The sequence below is a fragment of the Betta splendens genome, chromosome 10, assembly GCF_900634795.4.
Source record: "Betta splendens chromosome 10, fBetSpl5.4, whole genome shotgun sequence".
NCBI lineage: Eukaryota > Metazoa > Chordata > Actinopteri > Anabantiformes > Osphronemidae > Betta > Betta splendens.
The window spans coordinates 5838977-5860617 of NC_040890.2; the positions used below are offsets into that span (position 1 = coordinate 5838977).

At 42.5% G+C, this 21641-nt stretch overlaps 2 protein-coding genes across 3 annotated transcripts; both read left to right on the forward strand.

Moving 5' to 3' along the window:
• The first annotated feature begins 159 nt into the window (after positions 1–159).
• Positions 160–5902, forward strand: rab33a (RAB33A, member RAS oncogene family). The gene is made up of 4 exons (XM_029164848.3): positions 160–703; positions 2104–2244; positions 2682–2762; positions 2848–5902. The coding sequence occupies exons 1-4, from the start codon at positions 302–304 to the stop codon at positions 3070–3072; spliced, it is 849 nt and encodes a 282-aa protein (XP_029020681.1). The 5' UTR covers positions 160–301; the 3' UTR covers positions 3073–5902.
• A 1199-nt stretch (positions 5903–7101) lies between these two features.
• fmr1 (fragile X messenger ribonucleoprotein 1) lies at positions 7102–19980 on the forward strand. 2 transcript variants are annotated; one of them, XM_041072622.2, is made up of 15 exons: positions 7102–7184; positions 9145–9197; positions 9293–9386; positions 9828–9899; positions 10286–10434; positions 11216–11309; positions 11467–11583; positions 11758–11928; positions 12092–12170; positions 12277–12401; positions 12484–12570; positions 13044–13275; positions 13477–13677; positions 13886–13971; positions 14307–19980. In XM_041072622.2, exons 4-15 carry the CDS (start codon positions 9885–9887, stop codon positions 14511–14513), a joined length of 1563 nt encoding a protein of 520 aa, XP_040928556.1. In that variant the 5' UTR covers positions 7102–7184; positions 9145–9197; positions 9293–9386; positions 9828–9884; the 3' UTR covers positions 14514–19980. The 2 variants fall into 2 exon arrangements, with proteins under 2 accessions (XP_040928556.1, XP_029020680.1); XM_029164847.3 differs by lacking the exon at positions 7102–7184 and adding an exon at positions 7191–7592.
• The last annotated feature ends 1661 nt before the right edge of the window (positions 19981–21641 follow it).

Consider the following 21641-nt stretch of genomic DNA (forward strand, 5'->3'; position numbering starts at 1 on the left):
AAGTTAGACTAATGCATGACATTACAAACATAATAGTTAAATGAACAGAATTCATAAAGTGCCAGTAATACTGAGTATTTCTGGAGACTTATTAGGTTCCTTGAAAAAGATTTTGTATTTAAATGTGTTAAATTCGTTTGAATGCTTTCTCCTTTAAGGCAACACTGAATCAGAGCATCGCTGGTTGCATTGTTGCATCTCTGGTCCCCTCCTCCTTTCTCCTCCCTCCACTCACCCATCCTTTCACCCCCTCTCCTCGCTTCACACGCACTCGGACTTGCGCATCGACTCCTCCGGCATAATGACCAACGATTCCCCGGAGGGGGAGACCCGAGCACCGGGCGGAGGCGGAAGCGGAGGCGGTGTCGGTGGCGGCAGAGGGCTCGCGCGACGAAACCGAGCGGACGACAATGTCACCATCCTGACATCCTCCATGGATTTCCACAGAGCCGGCCGGAGCCGAGCCAGCAGCAGCAACGACGCCGCGCCGAGCCTCACGTCCTCCGTGGATCTGAGCACCTCCTCCCTGGAGCTCAGCATCCAGACGCGGATCTTCAAGATCATCGTCATCGGGGACTCCAACGTGGGGAAGACCTGCCTCACCTTCCGTTTCACCGGCGGCAGTTTCCCGGATAAGACCGAGGCCACCATCGGCGTGGATTTCAGAGAGAAGGCAGTGGAGATTGAAGGGGAGACCATCAAGGTAAAAGCAACAGAGAGGACGGATGCTCAGTGGTGTTTCCTCACGATCCACCACCCCCACCCCGTCTTTCCTTTATGTTGATCAGCTGCAGCTCAGACCAGATCATTCTCTCCCCTACAGTGTCCTCACAGGCACTTTGGTTCCTCTCAGTGCGTGTAGTAAACAACAAATGTGTGATTTGGAGGATTTGACACAGAAAACAACTACTGCTCAGTGATACTGGTCCTAGACATGGTTCAAGGCATCAGGTTTCTTCCAAAATCAGGGTGACAGCGTTTGTCTGCATTTGAACTGCTCATCCAGTACGATTGTTGTTGTTTTGGCATCATGTTAGGTTTTACCCTGTGACTGTTATATGAACTCCGTGACCAACGCCAGGATCAGAACTGTGGAGCATATTTGTGCATCTCTGCTGGTAACTGTGTTAGTTGCAGAATTAAAATGTAATGATTTCAAAGGCTGACAAAAAAAAAATCATATCAGCAGATTCAAAAGAACGCACTTACAGTAAGTGCAGCAACAGCCTGGCTGAAGTATTATGACACGCTCACCGTGGTATTATTACACGTATCTGCTCAATCAGCGAGCAGCTGAGTCGCTATGGTAACAACATGTAAAGCTGTGTATGAGGCCCATGGTCTTCATCTTCTTTGTCTGCCTACAGCCTCAGATGCTCCCTGATGCTGACTCATAAATGCACATCACACAAATAAGGTGCAATACACCTATTAGGTAGAGTACTGGGTCAATCTGGAACTGGTCTGAACCATTAACATCCTGTGAATTTAAATGTGAAAAAAGTCGTTTACCTACTCATTAGCTAAGCATCTGGACTAAGCACGGCAATCATCACTGATGAGGCAGGAGGTTGTTCTCAGATTAAATCATTATCATCATCGTTATTTGATTTGAAGGTATTGGGTTTCCTGTTTTTGTGTGACAAGACCACTGGGCAATCAGGTAATGAGGTCAAATGAGGCCTCAAGATCAGAGTTCAATATATAACATCGTCTGTAGAATACATGAAACTTCACATACAAATGTTAGTGACACTACATGAATATTATTCTTCAGGCCAGCGCATTTTATTCTAACAATAGATTAAAAAGAGCAAACTAAGACAGTCCACTTAACAGGAAGTCTCCTGTCGGATCTTCTCATCTATTCTGTTAAATTACAATCATCACATCAGTGCATGTGACACGCCGAGCTTTGATGGGCTACCTGTGATTGCTGGGCCTTTCAGATGCTAATGGAGGCTAATTCACCGGACATTTCACACTGAAGCGTTGCAGACACCCTTGTTATTACACAGGGGACCTTCACACACACAGCTACTGCATTTGCATGTGCATCATTCGTGCCGTTGTATCTATGGTATCCGTCTCCTGTCTCTCCAGGTGCAGGTGTGGGACACAGCAGGGCAGGAGCGCTTTCGCAAATCCATGGTGGAGCACTACTACCGCAACGTTCACGCAGTCGTCTTTGTGTATGACGTCACCAAGATGACTTCCTTTCGGAACCTACAGACGTGGATAGAGGTTGGTTGCTGGAGAGAAGAGCTAAATAGTCTATTAACAGAGAAGAACGGCTCAGCGGAGCCATATAAAGGACCGGTCAGTGTTGGCTCCTTTCTCAGACTGTTCGCTTGCTGTGTAACACTTTGAGCAGTTTGCTCCTCTGGATGCTGTGGATGCTAATGCTGCCACAATTCCATCCTCTGCTGTGTGGAAGCCAACAAAGCCCCGACTGATCCACAGCTGCTCTGTGGCTTTACAAAGTGGATTATTGTACTGTAGCTGTGTGTGTAGGGGGCAGAAAAACATTTCAGTGTCTGCTAAAACACTACAGCAGCAACATGCACATAGCTGCTACTACAGTCTGGTCAGTCCACCATTAGTTACTTTATGAGCCACTGGGAACCACTGGTTATAAAATACTGAGGTGACTATGTTCTGTTCTTTCTGCTCTGTGCCAGGAGTGTAATGGCCATCGAGTCTCTGCATCAGTACCTCGAGTCCTGGTGGGAAACAAATGTGACCTTGTCGACCAAATACAGGTCAGCGGACTTGATAATGTGTACTCAATATCCAGTAAAGCCGTGTTTTAAATATGATACCCCGCTTTTCCTCATGCGTTCCCAGGTGCCCTCCAACACGGCGCTGAAGTTTGCAGACGCCCACAACATGTTGCTGTTCGAGACCTCGGCCAAAGACCCGAGGGAGTCCCAGAACATCGACTCCATCTTCATGTCGCTGGCCTGTCGACTGAAGGCCCAGAAGTCCCTGCTCCACAGAGACGTGGAGAGAGAGGACGGGAGAGTGCGACTCACGCAAGAGACCGAGACAAAGAGCGGCTGTCCCTGCTGAGAAAAGATGAGACGCGGGAGGCAGAACGGGAGGGAGGAAGAGACGAGCGGCTGCACATGTGTCGGAAGAGGAGGAGAGGGAGGATGGGCGAGTGAGGCTGCAGCAGGAGGCCTTTAAGTACAGGTTATGTGGTTTAGGGGGAGGTTGGGGGTCTTGATAGTGACTCTGGGAACAATCTATGTGTGAGGGGGGAGGATGGAGGGGGACACTGAGAAGCAACATAATCAATATTCCTGTTGTAGGATGATGGTAGAGAGGGTAGAGGGTGACATGGTCACCAGGATTCATGGATTTTAAGGAGACACAATAATTAGCAATTCACAAACAAGACTATGTTGCCTTTTATGCTACACTGTTGTGTAGAAATCCTTCCAGTTTTTCAAACCTAGACACAATCTAAGTAACAATATCACTTTGTGTGGCTACATTATAACCACTGAAGTCAGTTAGAATAACACAGTCCTGGTTTGCTGCTTAGTGCAGTCATCTTTACAACATACTGTACCACAGCAACACACTGCAGCTTCCTTTCTTATTTCTGCTGCTGCTTGATCCATATTTCCACCCTGGTTCGCTGACAAACAGCATCTCCCCACCATTTTCTACAGCCGTGGTTTTGACGACGAACGAGCAGGTAGCATTTTTTTTCCAAAACTGTATTTCAAACACAATGACTCAGCAAAACGCATTTTGTCTTTGCATGTGAATATATCTGAAATCTGTAGAGTAGGTGAATGAGATCACAAATACTATGCTACACATGTTAGACAATAAAACAAGTGAGCTCCAAGGAGATATACAGGATGACCTTGGCACCAAGACTTCCCCACCACCGACTGTGTACAGGCAGCAAGTGACGTATTGATTCAGAAGCTGCAGGATCGTCTTACCCACGTGAAGGAGAAACGCACTCTTCTACAAACTATGGCCTTCATACGTAGCTGAGCTTGTCTTTCTGATCTGATCCCGACGTGAACATATCATGTATTTCCTGTCGCAGGGTGGTTGATCTGGCTTTTTGTTTGTGTGCAGATGTTCAAGCATCTCACGTCAGCCTTTCGCCACTTCTTCTGTTCTGTAGATAGTGTGTGTGTGTGTGCGTGCGTGTGTGTGTGTGTGTGTGTGTGTGTGTGTGTGTGTGTGTGCTTTTTAAATCAATATCACTGCCTCCAGTTTCAAAGGGGATAGAGAGATGGTAGAAAACTCTTGCTGTGTAGACAACCACACGATCTACACTGCTGAACAGACTGAGCCTTGTGTACACTGTCACTGGACTACTACTCCCGATGTCTGTACTAAGGATTGGATCCATGAGTACCAAGCTATGGATGATACAGGTCGCATGGAACACTGTAGAAAGCCATATGCAATATGTACTGTACAGAGAGATACAATGTGCTGTACATTGGTTCCTAGAGAGGCGGTGGGAGCAGGAACACACTATTAGTTATTCTTTGTACTAGCGATTCAGGCTCAGGGCCTGACTGTGATCTATCATATACATGCGGATGCCTTGTGTATAACAAGTTACAGCAACTCAAACACTGTGCAAAGCCCAACGTAATCCAGAGAGCTATAATGTCTGAGATGAGGCAGGTTGTATTAGCCTTAACTAAAAACTCGGCTTCACGCTTTTTCTTTTTTTCAATACAAGCTTTAATTAAAAGCATCAAGTTGGGGTCACTGTTACAATTAATGATCTTACTTTAAGCGGGGAGGATTTGGTTTACCTTTATTGCACATCTGACTGACACTGTACAACCAGCTGGAGGGCAGTTGGACGAAAGGACTCAAAACTAGGAAAGTTCCTAGAAACTTCCATCCATTTTCTGAATAAATGCAAGAACTGCAGCAACTACTGATGTGTTAAAATATCATGTTTGTTAATATCTACAGCTTCATTTACCATTTGGAAGAACCGGCCGATTAATACACGAGTGATACAGCTGTCTGAGCCTAATATGACGCAAATGTGCCTGGATTTACCTACACTCAACAACACTCAACAAAATGCCATGATTAGGCCAAACAAGTGGGGGTGCAGTGGTTTTCAGCTTGTTCCCTGCACCAAGTCCACCTATATTAAAATGACTCAACAAATTTGCAACATACTAAAGTTTAAAAAAAACAAACTATACAGTAATTGATCATTTACTCAACATTACACAACAAATATTTTTTTAATTATTGAAAATCACAAATGTCTGTTTGATTTATTTACAAGATGCTTGCCTTCATTCTATCATGTTTTGATATTACGTTTGCTTTTCTTTGATAACAAGAAACGAAAATACAAACAGTTGTGTGCGAGCAACACTCAGACTCGTATCTCGTATCAGATCTCTTGACAAACGTATTCAGGATTATTTCTATTCGTACCCACATAAGATATTTAAGTAATATATTAACCATCTATTACCACCTGTAAGAGCCTTGGTCCCCTTTGACCTGTTGCTGATTGTTGTATTTATTTTATATTGGTTAATTTGTTCACTTCCCTGAGAAAAAAAAATAGACAGAAAGCAGAAGTTATCAGTCAGACACACAGCACTTATCTGTCTTTGCTACTGTACATCACAAAGGTTTGTGTCTGTGTCCTCTTGCAGCCCAGATTCTTCATAAAATGTCAATCAACACAATAAGTTAGTTCTTTAACAAAAACGTGGTGTAATCTTGACTTGATGATGTTGTCATAACTTGATTATAATTGTTGAATTGTTGCAATGTTGTTTTGAAGAACTTATGTTCGTCTGTATTTGTTCAATGTGTAACACGGTCATTGTTACATTCTCACAGAGGGACATCTGATAAAACTGCTGAACAAACTTGATTTGACTCTGAGCCTCATGACTTGGAGTAAAGTTCACCCTCTGAATCTCTCTCATAGATTTAAATCTTTTGAAATGTTCCATGCAACATGATATTTAATGTGTTTTTCATTTACTTCCTTCTGTTTCTGTGGCTTGTGTTTTACTTCACATGTCACTCTAATCCTACTGCCTTCTTATTCTATTTTTATCCTAGTCTTTCTATCGTTTATCCTTTTAAGTCCTCTGCTGCCTGTCTCATATTTCTTTTTTTTGTCTCATAATTTATTGTCAGTGCTTCTGTGTTTTAGAGACCTTTAATACGCCTCTGACTGTCTGCATTAGTCTCCATCTTTCCCTTTTTTTCCCTGAATGTGGCTTGTGGCTGTTCCTTGCTGTTGGCGAGAAAATTAAATTCTCAGGCAGATCATGTGGCCGTTAATGGACAAAACAGATGAGTGAGTGATGGCTGTCGAATGAGTGTGCACAAGATCAGGGGAGTAAAAACAGTTTGATTCTTTTTGCTGACTTTGCAAAATCTGTTTTGGAGTTAAATATTACAGTTTGTAAAAGACGCAGAGTCTTTCTATGTCTCTAAGCGTTGGAAATTAAGACTTTAAGGCATTTTACACTTTCTTAGGATTCCCTGCAAGGATTTGTCAAATCACTACAATATCAGGGAACAGAAGAGATAGACTTGACTGAAATTACAGCAGTTTAATTTTGAATACTACAAAGTGAGTTCTAATTCTGATCTTGACTCTAAAAGACAAATGTCGGGGGCAAAATGTTTTAATCAAATCTGGCACTTTTGAGTAAAAGGTTGTAAACACTCCCAAACAATCTGATTTGAGCTTCAGTGGTGGAGTGCAGGCAACCAGGTAAGACTAACAAAATCAGGTGCCTCCGTGATCCTCCTGATTGTGGTGATGTGTCTCTGTGCTGAATTCTGGTGCAGAGAGGAGAGTTTTGGTAACATTTATTTTCTACAGTAGATGGTGGAGCAGAGGAAGCAGTTTTACGTCATACACAACATTTTACATCCACTTAAACCGAACTTTATTGGGGTTAAAATAAAGTGCCCACTTTTTCTGAGACAACTTTATGTGAGCGAACTGTATAGTGTTAGACTAATGTCTGTTTAGATTCGTCATCAGAAATTGGGTGGTGTCATTGCTAGGAATAATAAATACATTCTGCTGAGTAAATTCTCTGTATCACCTGTGGAGAGCAGCAATAGGTTAAGATGAGCTGAAGCAGCGCAGCCGTGAGTAGAGGAAGAAGGCGGAGACGTCACATGGAGAGGTGCAACCAGCGCTAGCTGCTTCACTACTCAACATTATCACAACTCTATGCCACAAGCTAACCTGGCTAGCTACATGGCTCGCCTTTGATTTGTCAAACAGTCGAAATTGCGGGTCACCATACAAAACGCGAGCTTCGTAGATAGTGTCAAGCAGGAAGCAGCAACTCGGTCACGCACAGTAACCGTGGCCTCTTCTTGCATCCGTTTGGCAGAGTATTTTGGCTTGCTAGCGGAGCCAGCGTTAGCATATCCTGCCTTGGCTAGCGTCAAGCTAGCCAGCTAGCTAGCTAGCTAGCTGCTGACATCGCTAACGGTAACGTTAGTTAGCTAGCTAGCGAGCTGTAGTAACTTGCGTCATGGATGAATTAGTCGTGGAAGTGAGGGGGACAAGTGGGGCCTTTTATAAGGTAAGTGCACGACTTTTGCTTATAGGTATCATTTGGGTTGCCACAATGAGCACACGCGCTAGATTAACAGGGAATTATCTGCAGGACGGGTTACTTGGGGTCTGTTTGCATCTGCAGGCCTCAGTGCTTCTGTCCAACCTCCGCCGAGACGCGAACGCTGAAAGCCTGTAAACAAAGCTAACGCTAGGCTGCTGCCGACGGCTCGGTGCTGCTAGCTTAATTAACGGGCTGCTGGCGATAATGTCGGTGCTGACCCTATAGTACAGTCGGGAATGTTGACGTGATTCCAGTCGTGTCCGACCAGCGTGGTGTCCAGGTGGATGCCGATGAAACAAGTGCCTGTGTGCGTTGGTGTTTTAGGGTGAAGACAGTTAATGTGGTGGTGTTTTTGCTACCTGCACGCGAATAGGGCTCACCGTTCGTTAAGACTGATCGTGATTTGATGTGTTGACTCAACAAGTTGGATGCAGGCACATTTAGATGCATTTTTCTAATCTATATATTTATGTATATGTAGGTTAGACTGACGACAGACAGCAGTGTTTTGCATACATGTGTGTTGATGTCATCTCACACATCATTATTACAGTGTGTACTAGCACTTGACTCAAATGTTGGCAAATCGCATGCACAGACTGAAACTACACGTGCTGTGAAGTCGCACTCGCTGACCGACATAGTTAGATCTTTACGGGCTTCACTCTGATTTCAAAGGTCCGTGGCTGCTTTTATATGTTGTAAGTGAAGAGCTTAGCAGGTTGTGGTTGAGTGTAGGCGAGCCCTGTGCTCTGTTGTTTTACAGTCACATTCTACTGGATAGCATATTTTTTGATAATGTGTTCTGTCATGAATGAGTCATTAGTCATTGCTGAAGAAAACGTGTGAAGTCATAGTAATATGTAAAACAGGCTTTGATTCGGACCATAATAAATATTCTGACTGTTTATCTGTCGGCTGTTCTGCAAGTCGTGTAGATATTTCTGCATCCCACATTAACAAGGTTGTACAAAATAGAGAACGGTAGGTAACTATAAATTTGCAGAACCTAATTGTACATTTCTTTTTCCACAATTCACCGTCGTGGTTGAATTACAGTAGCACTGATGTACTAGCTGTGGGTGAAGCAGGTCATGTTGGTGGCACAGTTAAAAAGCTTTCTACCAGACTTTGTGAGTTTGGCGTTTTATTGCCTTATTTCATCCATTGTGGCTGTTAGCTCGCCCGGCTAATGCTCCCCATCGGCTTCCCTCTCCTCCGCTCCCTTTTCCTCCTAGGCATGGCATGTCCTACTTGCAACACTTGACACACATGGATGCAGACTGTCTGTACAGCCAGAGCAAATGACTCAAAATCTGAAACATTTTGACTTGTTTGGTTCCTCATAGCTTTGGGCTTGGACTTCTCTTTCAGTAGGTTTTGGGAGGTATAAATGTGGCATTTAACATACCAGTAAAACTATGTATACTACTATATGTATGTAATGTGTACGGTGCGTGTCATTTTTACATGTATGTCAACCCTTGATTACTAAAAGCTTTATTTTTTCATTCAGGCCTTTGTGAAAGATGTTCACGAAGGATCGGTCAATGTCGCATTTGAAAACAAGTAAGCAATGCAAATGCACAACAAAAGAGGACACAAATGTTGATTTTTTTCCTTTTTGATGTAAACATGTTTTTGTATATGTTGTTCTCCTTTAGCTGGCAGCCTGAGCGTCAGATCCCGTTTCAGGATGTGCGCTTTCCTCCTCCAACAGGGTTCTGCAAAGAGATAAATGAGAGTGATGAGGTTGAGGTAAGACCAGCTGGTAACCTGCTAACCTACAGAAAATAGGCTTTAAAATAACTCTATCACCAGACATACGATGGTGGTATCAAAAAAGTAAGAGTGTGGCGTAGTTGTATAGCACACTGAAATAAAATCAACTTACTAGTCCTGAGAGGTTGAGACAGGCCCACAGCGGAGAAAGCTCCTAATGATGAGTAGAAAGTAAAATGAAAAAAGCAATCCCTCAGAAGTCACGATAATTAATTGGGTAATTCTCCCTAATAATACATATTTTATAAGCAAATGTTTTTCAGTTTTGCCACTTCCAAGTCTTGGTTTGAATAATAAAAACAGCACATTTCTGTTTAGAGCTTATGGATACTAACTTGTTTTCCCCTAGATTCCTTGAATAGTCAAAGCTTGTAATATGAGGAAAATGCTGTGGAGCTGACACGTGTTCGTTTACAGGTATATTCCAGGGCTAATGACAAGGAGCCATGCGGGTGGTGGCTTGCTAAGGTTCGCATGGTCAAAGGAGAGGTAGGAATCAGTCTACAATCTCTACAAACATGTCACTATAGCCTCTCATCATACGGTATAAATCAGTTGTATCGAATTATCTTTAAAATGGTAATATTATAACATGGCAAAAATCACCTAGAGATGTATAAAACATGGTATTGTCTTATTTAGTTATTCATATCGAAGTCCTGACTTCATTTAATTCACTAATGTTCTTTACCTCTTAAACTTTATTTCTCACTTTTTTGCTGGGTCACCTTATTTTCATTATTTTCATAGTTTTCAAGTTGGGATGTTAAGTAAAATGTGACGGTGGCAAGAAAAGACTGGAAAATCTGAATAATGCTCCACAAACAGCGTTCGGATCATTTCAGAGCATAATTTTTTTTCTTCTTTGTCTCTAGTTTTATGTCATAGAATATGCAGCATGTGATGCTACGTTAAACGAGATAGTGACGCTGGAGCGGTTACGGCCAGTCAACCCAAATAAACCAGCTACCAAAAACACCTTCATCAAGATCAGACTGGATGTACCCGAGGATCTACGGCAGATGTAAGTGCATTAGATACATAAACACATTTGCAGAATGCAGCTAGTCTGGATGTTTGCACGAATCACCGTACAATACAGGACCATTATTGTGAAATATTGCACTGTAAACAAGAGCAAATTTATACTTCATGTAACTTGGGGAAAACTGTTTTGAATGTATAGTTAACAAGTATGGTGGTTAACCCCCCCCCCACAAACTGTCATTTAGTATTCAGACAGATTGGAATTCCATTTTTTATGTGTAGATGGTCTTTCTCTCACACTAGGTAGGTAATTATTCAAACATAGAAGTCTACTTTCAGGGTGAAATTGTTCTCTCTCCTTTTTTGTTTTCCTTAAGCTGCTGCTGTAACCTTGAACTTACACTAACTTCTAACTACTGATATTAAGGCCTGAATGTAGTGTTGTAAGATTTTTGAATCCTGACTGATTTTGAATCATTCAGGATTCCCCCAGAACTTCTTAAGATCTTTTACATTGACAGTGGGCTAGGTCCTTCTTGTGCAGTGACTCTGTTTTGTCAGATGGTTAACTGCAGAAAGAGCCTAGAGAATTTCACAGTTGTTGCTATCACTGTGACCCTGGGAAAACGCAAGGCTTTAGAAATGGTTTCATCATTTCACCTGTCACTTGTGTCCTGTCAAGGTGGACTTCATTAAAATTCTAGTTTGATATAAGTTGTCTGAATACATTATTTAACAATACAACAGAATATTTAGGGGAAAGAAAATAATAGCATTTTATTTACTATAATATATTTTTTTCCATACTCTCTTACCAGGTGCTCCAAGGAATCAGCACACAAAGACTTTAAGAAGGCAGTGGGAGCTTTCAGTGTAATCTACGACTCGGAGAAAAAGCAGCTTGTTATCTTGGTTAGTTAAACTTGTTACTAAAGTGCAAAGGCAAATATTCAATCAATCATTTATTGAAATTGTATCTACTTAATAAAGCTAAGTTTTTTTATGTTGTGCCTGAGACGTGTACTTCCAAAGTCTGTTTGTGTGAAATCTGCTGTGATTGTTGCTGCAGTCGGTAAATGAGGTCACAACAAAACGGGCCAGCATGATGAGCGACATGCACTTCAGAAGCCTCCGCACTAAACTGTCCCTCATGCTGAGGAATGAAGAGGCCAGCAGACAGCTGGAGGTACGCACACAGAATTGTTATGCAACCTACGATAACAAGTGTATGTTTGTTTCTGTACATTTAATTTGATGATTTGGTATTGTGGTGATTATAACTTGCTTCATAATCAAGAATGACATCATACCTTTACGTCTGTTGTTGCTCTGATGATATATTTTGTGTGTGTTGGTACAGAGTTCCAGGCAGCTTGCATCACGGTTTCATGAGCAGTTTGCAGTTCGAGATGATTTAATGGGTCTTGCCATTGGGACCCATGGCGCCAATATTCAGCAGGCTTGCAAAGTCCCTGGAGTAACAAACATAGACCTGGATGAGGAGACGTGCACATTTCATATATATGGAGAGGTAGGAAGCCATGACCTATACACAGTCAGTGTGACACAGTGTTCTTGGATTTACTTTGTGCTGTATGATCTGGATAACAGGTTTCATAGTGTTGTTTTCTAAATATATCTTTATTTAGCGAGTGGATCTTAACAGCACTTCAATCTGTTGGATGTTTGTCTAGGACCAAGATGCTGTCCGCATAGCCAGAAGTTTCCTTGAGTTTTCTGAAGATATCATTAAAGTTCCCCGTAATTTAGTAGGTGAGTAAAAACTCAAATGCTCGTGTGGTACCCTGACTGCATTAATTAGGTAAATGAACTTCCTGTCCGACCTTCATTGTCACTGGTGATCTTATTGTCTTATCAGGGAAGGTGATTGGCAAGAACGGTAAGCTGATCCAGGAAGTGGTTGATAAGTCCGGTGTGGTGCGGGTTCGTATTGAGCCAGAGAATGACAAAAAGCCTCTGGCAGCAGCGGCAACAACAGATGAGGTGACTTGTAATTACATGTCATTATGAACAAAGGTTCAACATTTAGGAGCTGATTCTGCATTCTTTATTGTCTCAATCATAGGGCCTGGTGCCATTTGTATTTGTGGGGACCAAGGAAAGCATCTCCAATGCTACGGTACTGCTGGACTACCACCTCAACTACCTTAAGGTGTGTGTAATCACATATTTACAGTTTAGATGCTGCAGTTTTAATGAATTAGTGTGTGTGCAAGTGTATAAAGTAACAAAGTGTTGTCTATTTGATCATCATTCACACACACAACAGTCTCGGTTTAGTCAGTGGGGTAAGTAGCATATAATATCTCACAACTTCCTGGTGTGTTTAGTGCTGAGGTGGGTGCCAAAGAGCAGACTGATGCTAAAATAAACCCGTGTTTATGATGGCATTTATGGTTTAGTGAAACAAAACATGGATTCTGAGGTTTTACTCATATTTGTATGCTTGCTTGTAACTGTCATATCCTGGCTGTTACATTAAGATCAGTCTAAACTCTAGCTTTCAGAAACCTGCCAATAATAATAATTATAATAATTGAAAGACTACAGAAACTGAGCCACAAGCATGTGATCACCCTCCTCTATTTCTACGTATGGCTGCTTATCATAATTGGACGTCCACAGGAGGTGGATCAGCTTCGTATGGAGCGGCTTCAGATTGACGAGCAGCTGAGACAGATGGGGGGTGGAGGAGGAGTGACGGGACCAAGAAACCCCAAAGATAAAACCTACGTGCTTGACAACGGCATGGGACTAGGGATGGGCAGAGGAGCAGGAGGTGGAGGGAAGCCCTATACGGGAATGGGAGGACGAGGTGGACGGGGACGAAGAGGAGGAGGAGCAGCTTTTGCCTCAGGTATTAAGAATTACACATTCAGCAAAATGGAAAGTAATAGCCATATAAAACATTTTTCCATGTAATCTACCTAAGCCTTGGTCTATGACAACTGTTCTCTTTTACTTCTCAGCAACAGTTGTGCAACCAATGAGTGTTTGGATCCAGGTGGTTTTTCCAGTGTGATTTAGTGAGCCCTGTCTCGTGTGCTTTGTCCCCCAGGCACCAACTCTGAGGCATCCAACGCATCAGAGACGGAGTCAGACCACAGAGACGAGCTCAGCGACTGGTCACTGGCCCCCACCGAGGAGCTAATGACAGGAGGCGGAACCATGCCCAGGCGGACAGATGGGAGGAAGAGGGCTGGCGGTGGAGGACCGAGAGGACGAGGAGGGAGAGGAAGAGGGGGAGGAGGATATAAAGGTTGGGGGAAATTATCAGTGTGATCATATATTGAGAGGAAAGATAATGAATGCAGCTGATCGTATTCAAGTTGCAGAAAAATGACACAAATAATGTGTTGTGATTTGAACTTCAGCTTCAGTAGTGAAAATGAATCAAATAATGAGATCTTTGCAGACTGCCTTCCCAGAGGCGAGGCTGACGGTTGTACACTTCTGTTTTTGCTTAGGCTTAGGTGAAGAAATGCAGTGGGGTGACCCAAGGCCTCGTCACATGAGAGACCCCAAGACAAGGGCGCCGGAAGACACCTTACAGGTAGCGCGCACACACGTATCGCCTCTCCTCCTTATTGTAATGAACGTTGAATTTCCATTTTAAATGAAAAAGCATACCTGATGCCTATTAGAGAAGGGTTTTCACTGGAGTTATTGTAGTTTCTGGAAGTTTTATTGTTTGTGCGCTAAATAAATATGTTTTTTGAAGCTTTATTATTTTGGCTTTTTAGATTGTAATTAAAGCTTAATGTTCTTGTAGTAAGTCCAAGTGACCACCTAAACCCGTAACCACTGAAGGAGCTTAGATGATAGTAAAATAAGGGCTTATGATGTTGTTAATGGTTGATAAAATGCATAATTGATCTTTTTCCACAGATTCGTGTGGACAGTAACAACGAGCGCAGCGTGCAGCACTCCTCAGGGGGGCGAGGAGGAGGAGGAGGGGGGCCTTCCTCAGCACACGGTGGCATTGGCACCAGTGGCGAGGGCCCGTCTCGCCATCACCATCAGAGACCCATCAGAGACCGAGTTATGAAGAAGGACAAACAGGATGCCCCTCCACTGGTGAACGGAGTTTCGTAGATATGCCACTGGAGGACCTTATCACTTAGACACACACACACACACACACACACACACACACACACACATTCAGAAACACACACAAACAGTTCATTGTAAATCCATTGTAGAGTCACTCTGGCTTTTATGTTCTCTGTCTTCATCAAACACACAAATACACACATGTCATCAGCATTAAGTCGACTGTAGTGAAGTTGTAGACCGGAGGTAACCAGGCAATTTGTGGTCTGTGATCTGATCTGCTTTGGTCTTAGACGTATCTCCTGCTCAGCGTGACAAATAAAACAAGCAGTACTTTTTGGACAAGAGGAAAACAAGAGGATGATTGATTAAAGCTCATATCTTCCAAACACGCATCCTCCCATGACTTTTCATGAAGTCAAACGAGTACATCAGATTTTATTTAGTTCGTCAAAATTTGCTCCTACAAGGTGTATTTTTTTTGCCAACAGTATAATAACCTAAGGAGCTCGGATATGTTTCCTTATAACATTATAACTAAAGATCGGACCATTAAACAAAGTATAAATTCCAAAATTTAGGCTTTGCTGATGGAGAACCATAAATCTAAGGCACCTATTTGAGAACATTTGTAGGCAGATAATTAGACCGCAACCCCCCGGAGTCCTCACAGGTTTCCTTTCAGTCGGACTAGATCACATAGTGATTAAAAATAAATAATAACTTAATGGCACAATAATGCCATGACAATAAAAAAACCCATACAGTAGCAGTTACTGAATGATCTGTGGTGCAGAGACTCAAGCATGTGCCGACTTTCTTTAAGCCACTACATAGAAGGCGCATTGAGACAGGCCTTATTAACCTCTGTAGTGGGCTAACACTCAGTTCCTACATTCAACTAAAGCGTGGACACCATCTAACCCAACACATTGACCTTTGTATTTAAAAGTTTTGTTTTGAGACATTTTTGAAACGTACCTCGACAAAATAAAACTACTGTGCAATTTCTATTCGTTATTGATATTTTTCTCCCAGTTGCTTTTTACATTGTGTTTTTATAGATTTTTGTCCATTATTTGGCTCCTTTTTTACTTTAAGTCTGCACTTGTCTACTGTGGTTGTATCATCACATGCTTGTAATCCTCATAAAAACCACTACAGCAGGTGACGTGTACACTATGTTTAGTTTGCAAAGTCTTGTATTTGTGCCTTGGATTCATGCGTCTCCATTTTTGTTCCATTCAGCCCCACTCTGACACCATCAAACTTTGTTTTGCTTTCTCCATTTCTTACCTTTATGCTTTTCGGCATACACTCACACATTATTATGTAACCCTGATTGTGGGGGGGGCATAAAGGTTCTGAGATTACTCCAGATGCTGATCATTTGTTTAAATTTTTAACAGATCTGAACCTGCCTGCCTCCTGCTAGACTTCTGCAACACACTGACATGGATATAAACAAACAAACAAACAAAACAAGTAGTCATGCTTAGATTGAAATTGACTTCTCACACATCAAACCACCACCCAACAGGACAATGTGTTTACTTCAGGCTCTCATTTTAAGGCGCTTTAGCCTTCTGTTCTGTTAACGACCAAGCTACTAACATCATAAATGTTCTGCATGGAAAACGTTTTACTGGCATCTTCATCAGAATACAGGTTCATTGGTATAAAGGTCTATAAAATCATTAACAGGTTTTGTTAGCTGCAGTTGTCCTAAAGTTGAAGTGGTTGCAGTAACATGGACTAGTGTAGGAAGTATTTGAGCAAACCTGCTGCAACGTGAGAAAATCTCTGTAAAATAACAAAATCAAAGCAGCAAAAGTGTTTTCATGGTTTCACTCTGCATTTGCAGGTGTATTTACAAACAATACTGTATTACTTTGGAAAATAAATAGTAAACAAGTTTGAATCTACTCATTCGGATTGTCTTGTAGCCTGGGATTCCTTCGCGAATAGCGTTCCTACTTTTTAGTTTGACATCGATCAGCATGGCTTGAAATAACTTTTCCAACAGACTGCCGCCTCTTTTAGCCAGTCACGGAACAGCTTGTGAGAATTATTCCTAATGTGAGCTGATTTACTTTTGGGGATGGGGGTGTCTAATAGCTAGAAAGCAGGAAATGCTCAGAGAAACCTCACAGTATTTTGTGTGAAATGTGCCTTTAATTGTGGCTAGGATCACAATGTAGACATGTAAATCAGGGAACGTGACGCTTTGAAAAGAGCAGATGTGTAAAAAAAGGCTTTTCCTGGCATTATTGCTTCAATATGTGTTGTTACTGGTCAAGCTGAACGTTTCTGAGCTTCCGCTAAAATTGTGCAGGTGTTAAATTAAAGGGCGATTGTTGCTTCACCAGGAAACTGCCAGCTTTAACCACCTGATCCTTTTTAAACACTGAAGGTCTTGTATTCTTGTACAAATGTGAGCCTGTAGCTTGTGGCCTGGATTAATTGATTTGTGAAATAGATTCAGTTACCTTCAAACCATGATCTATAGTGGCCATTTTGGCAATTTAGGTCCCTTTCCAATTTGGCTAATTTTGAGAAAGTGATGTGGTCCTCTTGTTCCTTTCCCCTCCAGAAAGTAACTGAAGTTTCAGTTGGTCCAGGCCTTGCATTCATGTACAGCTTTTATTCATTATCTTTGGTTGTTGCTTAAATTTCTTCCCTAAAGGTGTTTCTTTGTTTAGTTTGTTTTTTGTTTTGGCAGTGGTGGCCAGTCTAGAGTAAGTCATCACGTGCTACTGCATGAGGCAACCGTCACCTTAGAGTCGGTGACAAGTGAGGAACCTTTAGCTCCGAGCAGAAGAGAGTAACTGTTGCATAACGCAAAAGAGGCTTTTTTTATGGGAGGAAATGTTCATCTCTCTCTAACAACCAGTTTAAACCTTTGCATTCTCTCGTGGTTCACACTCCAGCCACGCTGCACTTTTTATCTACAACTCATTTTCTGCGGTCAAATCAGTCAAGTTAAAATACTGTCTGTTTCCAATAGAGCATCATCAGTTCAAAAGAAAATGAACAGATGGAAGGAGGGTGGTTTACTGTATATAATGTCATTATTTGTCTTGAGAACAGATTTGTACTATTGTTTTAAATGTGCACTTATCCTGATATTTTCTTTTTCTTTTGCTGTTTAATATCAGTTATTATGCTAGAGCTCTTGATAATAAAGTTCATGGTATGTGGAAAAATGATCAGGGTTGAGTCACACGCAGATGTTGTATATATTACAATGTCCTTAGTGCTGCAGAATTTTAAAAATAATGTGATGTTGACAAGGGAAAATCCAGCTTAAAACACAACTTCTTATTTAAAACCTCATGGCTGCTCTGTGAAAACTTTGGAACTGTTAGAATCCATCACTATAGCCTGAAGTTTAGAATTTTGCTGAGTAAATTATTTGGAGTAGATTCTTCGACGCCTGCATCTTAACACCTGGAGCCAGGGCTAAGTTAGCTTAGCATCTCCGTGTAGCGTAAGAAGTGGTGGTTTAGCTTTGAACACGACACATCACAAGCACTTCTCGATCTCACATTTCTGCCTGTTTAGTCGGCGTCAGATACGTGACACCTGCTCTTCAACTGATAAGATCTGGTCTAATAATGCTTTAAGGTGGATTTTCCCTGTTAACTTTGGGTTCGCAAACATCTCTTGTACATTGTTTTCTGGACTTGACGAGCCGTCATGCAGACAGCTAATGATGAACGCATGACTTGGGCTCCCATAAGTTTGTACTATTTCTTTTTTGGAGACTGGTGTTTCCTGAAAGTTTCTGCTTGTGACACATCTAGAAAAAAACAAATGGATGTGTGTGCAAAGCTCCAACTGCACCTTCAGCTCTGTTGTGCCACAGTGACAATGGATTTCTGTGACTGTGCTTCAACCTCTTTGTTGGTGTATTATATTGTGCCTCCAAACACCAGGATTAGAGAGTGTGTCTTAGGCACCAACAAAAGCAGTTTAATGACTTTCTCATGCTTTGGTTTGATTACTGACAGACTGTAACGCTAGCCCAAGGCTTGTACTATATTGAAATATGTAAATCTAAAAAAAAAACAAAAAAACATGAGGGTGGAGACTGGTGCATGCTGACCAGAAGAAGGGGGGTTTCTGATGTATTGGTGCTAAGGAAGCATTTCTACAATGAAACATTTTACTTAACTGGTTGTGACATCGTCATCCAATCTTGCTGTTTCCAGTGACCTGCAATGTAAACAGCTCATTCAAGATGAGACCGGGCCAGATATAAAAGAAATGTAGCGACTTTGTTTGTTATATATCCTGTGGACACGAAAAGTACCGGCTTAGTGAACCTTTTGGGATCCCAAAACTAATATTGAACACATGGAACAGCATGCATTCATGTTTTTTTTTGTTTTTTTTCCGCGATCAAACTGTACATTTTTATAATACATCCTGGCAATGTGAGGTGTCATATGCAGCACCTACCTGAATAAATAAGGGGATCCCAAATGGCCAGCTCTATGTAGAGGACTTTCGACTTTCTTCTAAAGCAACTCCGATTGTCATGATTTGCCATTTCTGGTGTGACATTGACAGTCCTCTGTCTCCAGTACATTAGAACCATTATTGTGGTCCTCTGTGAATTAGAACTTCAAAACTTTAAAAAGTGAGGCTTTTATCGGACTGAACGATATACCTGGTAGATACAACGCCACCTGTTGACAGAATGTCAAGCTAAGGATAGCTGTAGGATGTGGTTCTCCTGAAACGTGTGTGTGCATTGAGGTTGTTTTCTCTCCAGTTGCAGGGTAGTTGCTAGGCCTCCTTGTCGTTCTAATGTTTTGTTGTACAGCGTGTATTCCGTACTGACGACTCGGTGCGTTGCAGGAGAGGAACACCAGTGATCATGAATTCTAGGTGGAAATACAGCCCACGTTGTTACTTTAAATCTGCGCCCGCGTTCCCTTCAAATGCGGAAGGGAAATACAGGTTCTGTCTTTACCAAGCCTTGATTTTGACCTGACGTGTGCAACGCACTAGGACAGTGCCGACAACCTGTGTCCTGGTTCTGTTAAGATACTTGCGATCTCTGTAAGACAGCTGTGGAACGGTCCTGGTTCACTACCTCTCATCTGTCCCTCGCTGAACGCCGAGTCCCGGCAGGATCGCAACATGGATCATGTTGGCACCAATTTCGAGATGAGACCACCCCCAAAAACGTCTTTGTCCCTGCAGCAGTCGTTAATTTGCAGAATGTGTACGACATCGACAGATGCTAACCAGACACATAGTGGACTGTTGACAGTAGAGTGGTAGAAAGTGAAGACACGCCGAGAATCTGTAGATACTTAAACCAGGGTAGTCAAAAAAGCTGTAAAACCTTGTGTGCACTTTGGAGCATTTTTTTTGTTGGTTTTCTTTTGTACATACTAGCATTAAAGATGTTTGGGTTGACATGTCTGGTTATAGTGCAATATATTTTGTATGCAAGCAGTTTCAATAAATAAAAGTTGATCTTCCTCCATTAGCTCAGCCTGGTCCCTCAATTATCTGCATTACAGGATTCTGTGCAGTTATTTACTAATTAAAACGTTAAATCTGATGCTCACGTTCAAGAAGTCCACTACTGACATTACATGAGATCAGTGTTACAGTTATGTATTTATATGTCAACGTATATGGTTCTGGCCATTTGTAGCTATTTGGGTGGAGACTGATTGTTTGCACACTCATAATGTATGACTGTGTTAAATGTTGTGTTGAATCAATACAACTAAGGCTTTTAAAGGTGCAGTTGACAGGTGTCAGTCATGAGTCACGGCCATCACGACGCACTGCAAAGCGCATAACTGACCACATGGTGGCGCTGTGGTGCCGCGTTTATTTACTGACATTTCTACGAGCACCAGAGGGAGATAGAGTCGGAGAAAGTCTGGTCACATATTGGAAATTCATGACATGCACTTCTCAACTTCTGCAAGATACACAGCAAGTATAATGAGCTCAAAGACTCGGTCCTTCCTGACTATTTTATGTTGGTTTTTCTTTGCAGCTCGGTGCCACTGTGTCAGGCTCTCGTCATTAAAAGCGGGATTACTGGCGCAGATGTTGCTTTAACACCACTGCAAAAGATGCAAACAAAGAAATAAATGTAATTCCTAAACAAACAGTAGAGGAGAGCTGGAACCGGACCGATGTGAGCGGTTCTCTAAACGTTTTTCTTATTAGCTCATTGAACTCATGTGAACTCGTCCTAGGATCCTGCAACGGCATTTTTAAATTCTGCCACATCTGTCTACACTCTCCTCCCTCTCTCCCTCTCTCTCTCTCTGCCTCTCCGTGTCTGACCTACTTCTGGATAGCCACACGGAGACCAGTGTTCTTTCAGGTACCTACAATCCTTGAAAATTGCTTGAATTTTGATGTGATGTTTAAAGCTGATGAGACGCCTGGAATTTTGATTTGCGAGTTTGAAATGATTGGAATTGGCCAAGGTCATAAAACAGTACTTTCAGACAATAATGCTCATGCCCAGGAGTCTGCTCTGCTCTGCTCGTCTTCTTTCCCCCTCTCTTCCTCTCCTGTGATGCAGAGCAGGACTGGCACGTGGCCCCGGACCACACCAAAACCACACACACCCGTCCTCACAGACGCACAAGCGCCACAACAAAGACCCGGGCGCGCGCGGCCAGCAGAAACTCTCCAGCCTCTCCTTCTCAACGCGGCTAAAAAAGCGTGCAGGCTTTTGTGTAGGAGGTCTTCGTTAAAGCAGAGGACAGTGATGTCACAAAGGAACCACAGTTACAGCGACTGCGATCGCACATGCCGAGTGAGAAGTTTCAACCATCTGGTCAATCATTATTCATAGCGAGGCATAAACAGTAAAACGTGCCACTGGGCATGTGCTGCGGCAAGTGCACAGTGGAGGACGAGGACGACGGGCCACTAAACTCGTGTTTGGGAGGATCTGACACAAAGGTGAGGTGGTTGAAAGGCAGGTGGCAGGTAGGGCTTTGTGAGAGGTTCAAGGACCACCTGGACCCAGACTGGATTCAGGCGCGTTTAACAGGGGAAATCACGGATGCTGCACAACTGAGCTGTGCCGTGCAACCATGACTGCACATGACGGCCAGATGTGAGGCTTGGACTGATGGGACCTGGATCAGCACATGTCCACTTAGACGTCAA

Excerpts from the sequence above, each read along its gene's own strand:
- rab33a (XM_029164848.3), top strand. The coding sequence starts at position 302 with ATGACCAACGATTCCCCGGAGGGGGAGACCCGAGCACCGGGCGGAGGC. Across the intron at positions 2,245-2,681 it reads ACCTACAGACGTGGATAGAG|GAGTGTAATGGCCATCGAGT; the intron begins GTTGGTTGCTGG and ends GCTCTGTGCCAG. Across the intron at positions 2,763-2,847 it reads ACCTTGTCGACCAAATACAG|GTGCCCTCCAACACGGCGCT; the intron begins GTCAGCGGACTT and ends ATGCGTTCCCAG.
- fmr1 (XM_029164847.3), top strand. The coding sequence starts at position 7,542 with ATGGATGAATTAGTCGTGGAAGTGAGGGGGACAAGTGGGGCCTTTTAT. Across the intron at positions 10,435-11,215 it reads CCCGAGGATCTACGGCAGAT|GTGCTCCAAGGAATCAGCAC; the intron begins GTAAGTGCATTA and ends CTCTCTTACCAG. Across the intron at positions 11,310-11,466 it reads AAAAGCAGCTTGTTATCTTG|TCGGTAAATGAGGTCACAAC; the intron begins GTTAGTTAAACT and ends TTGTTGCTGCAG.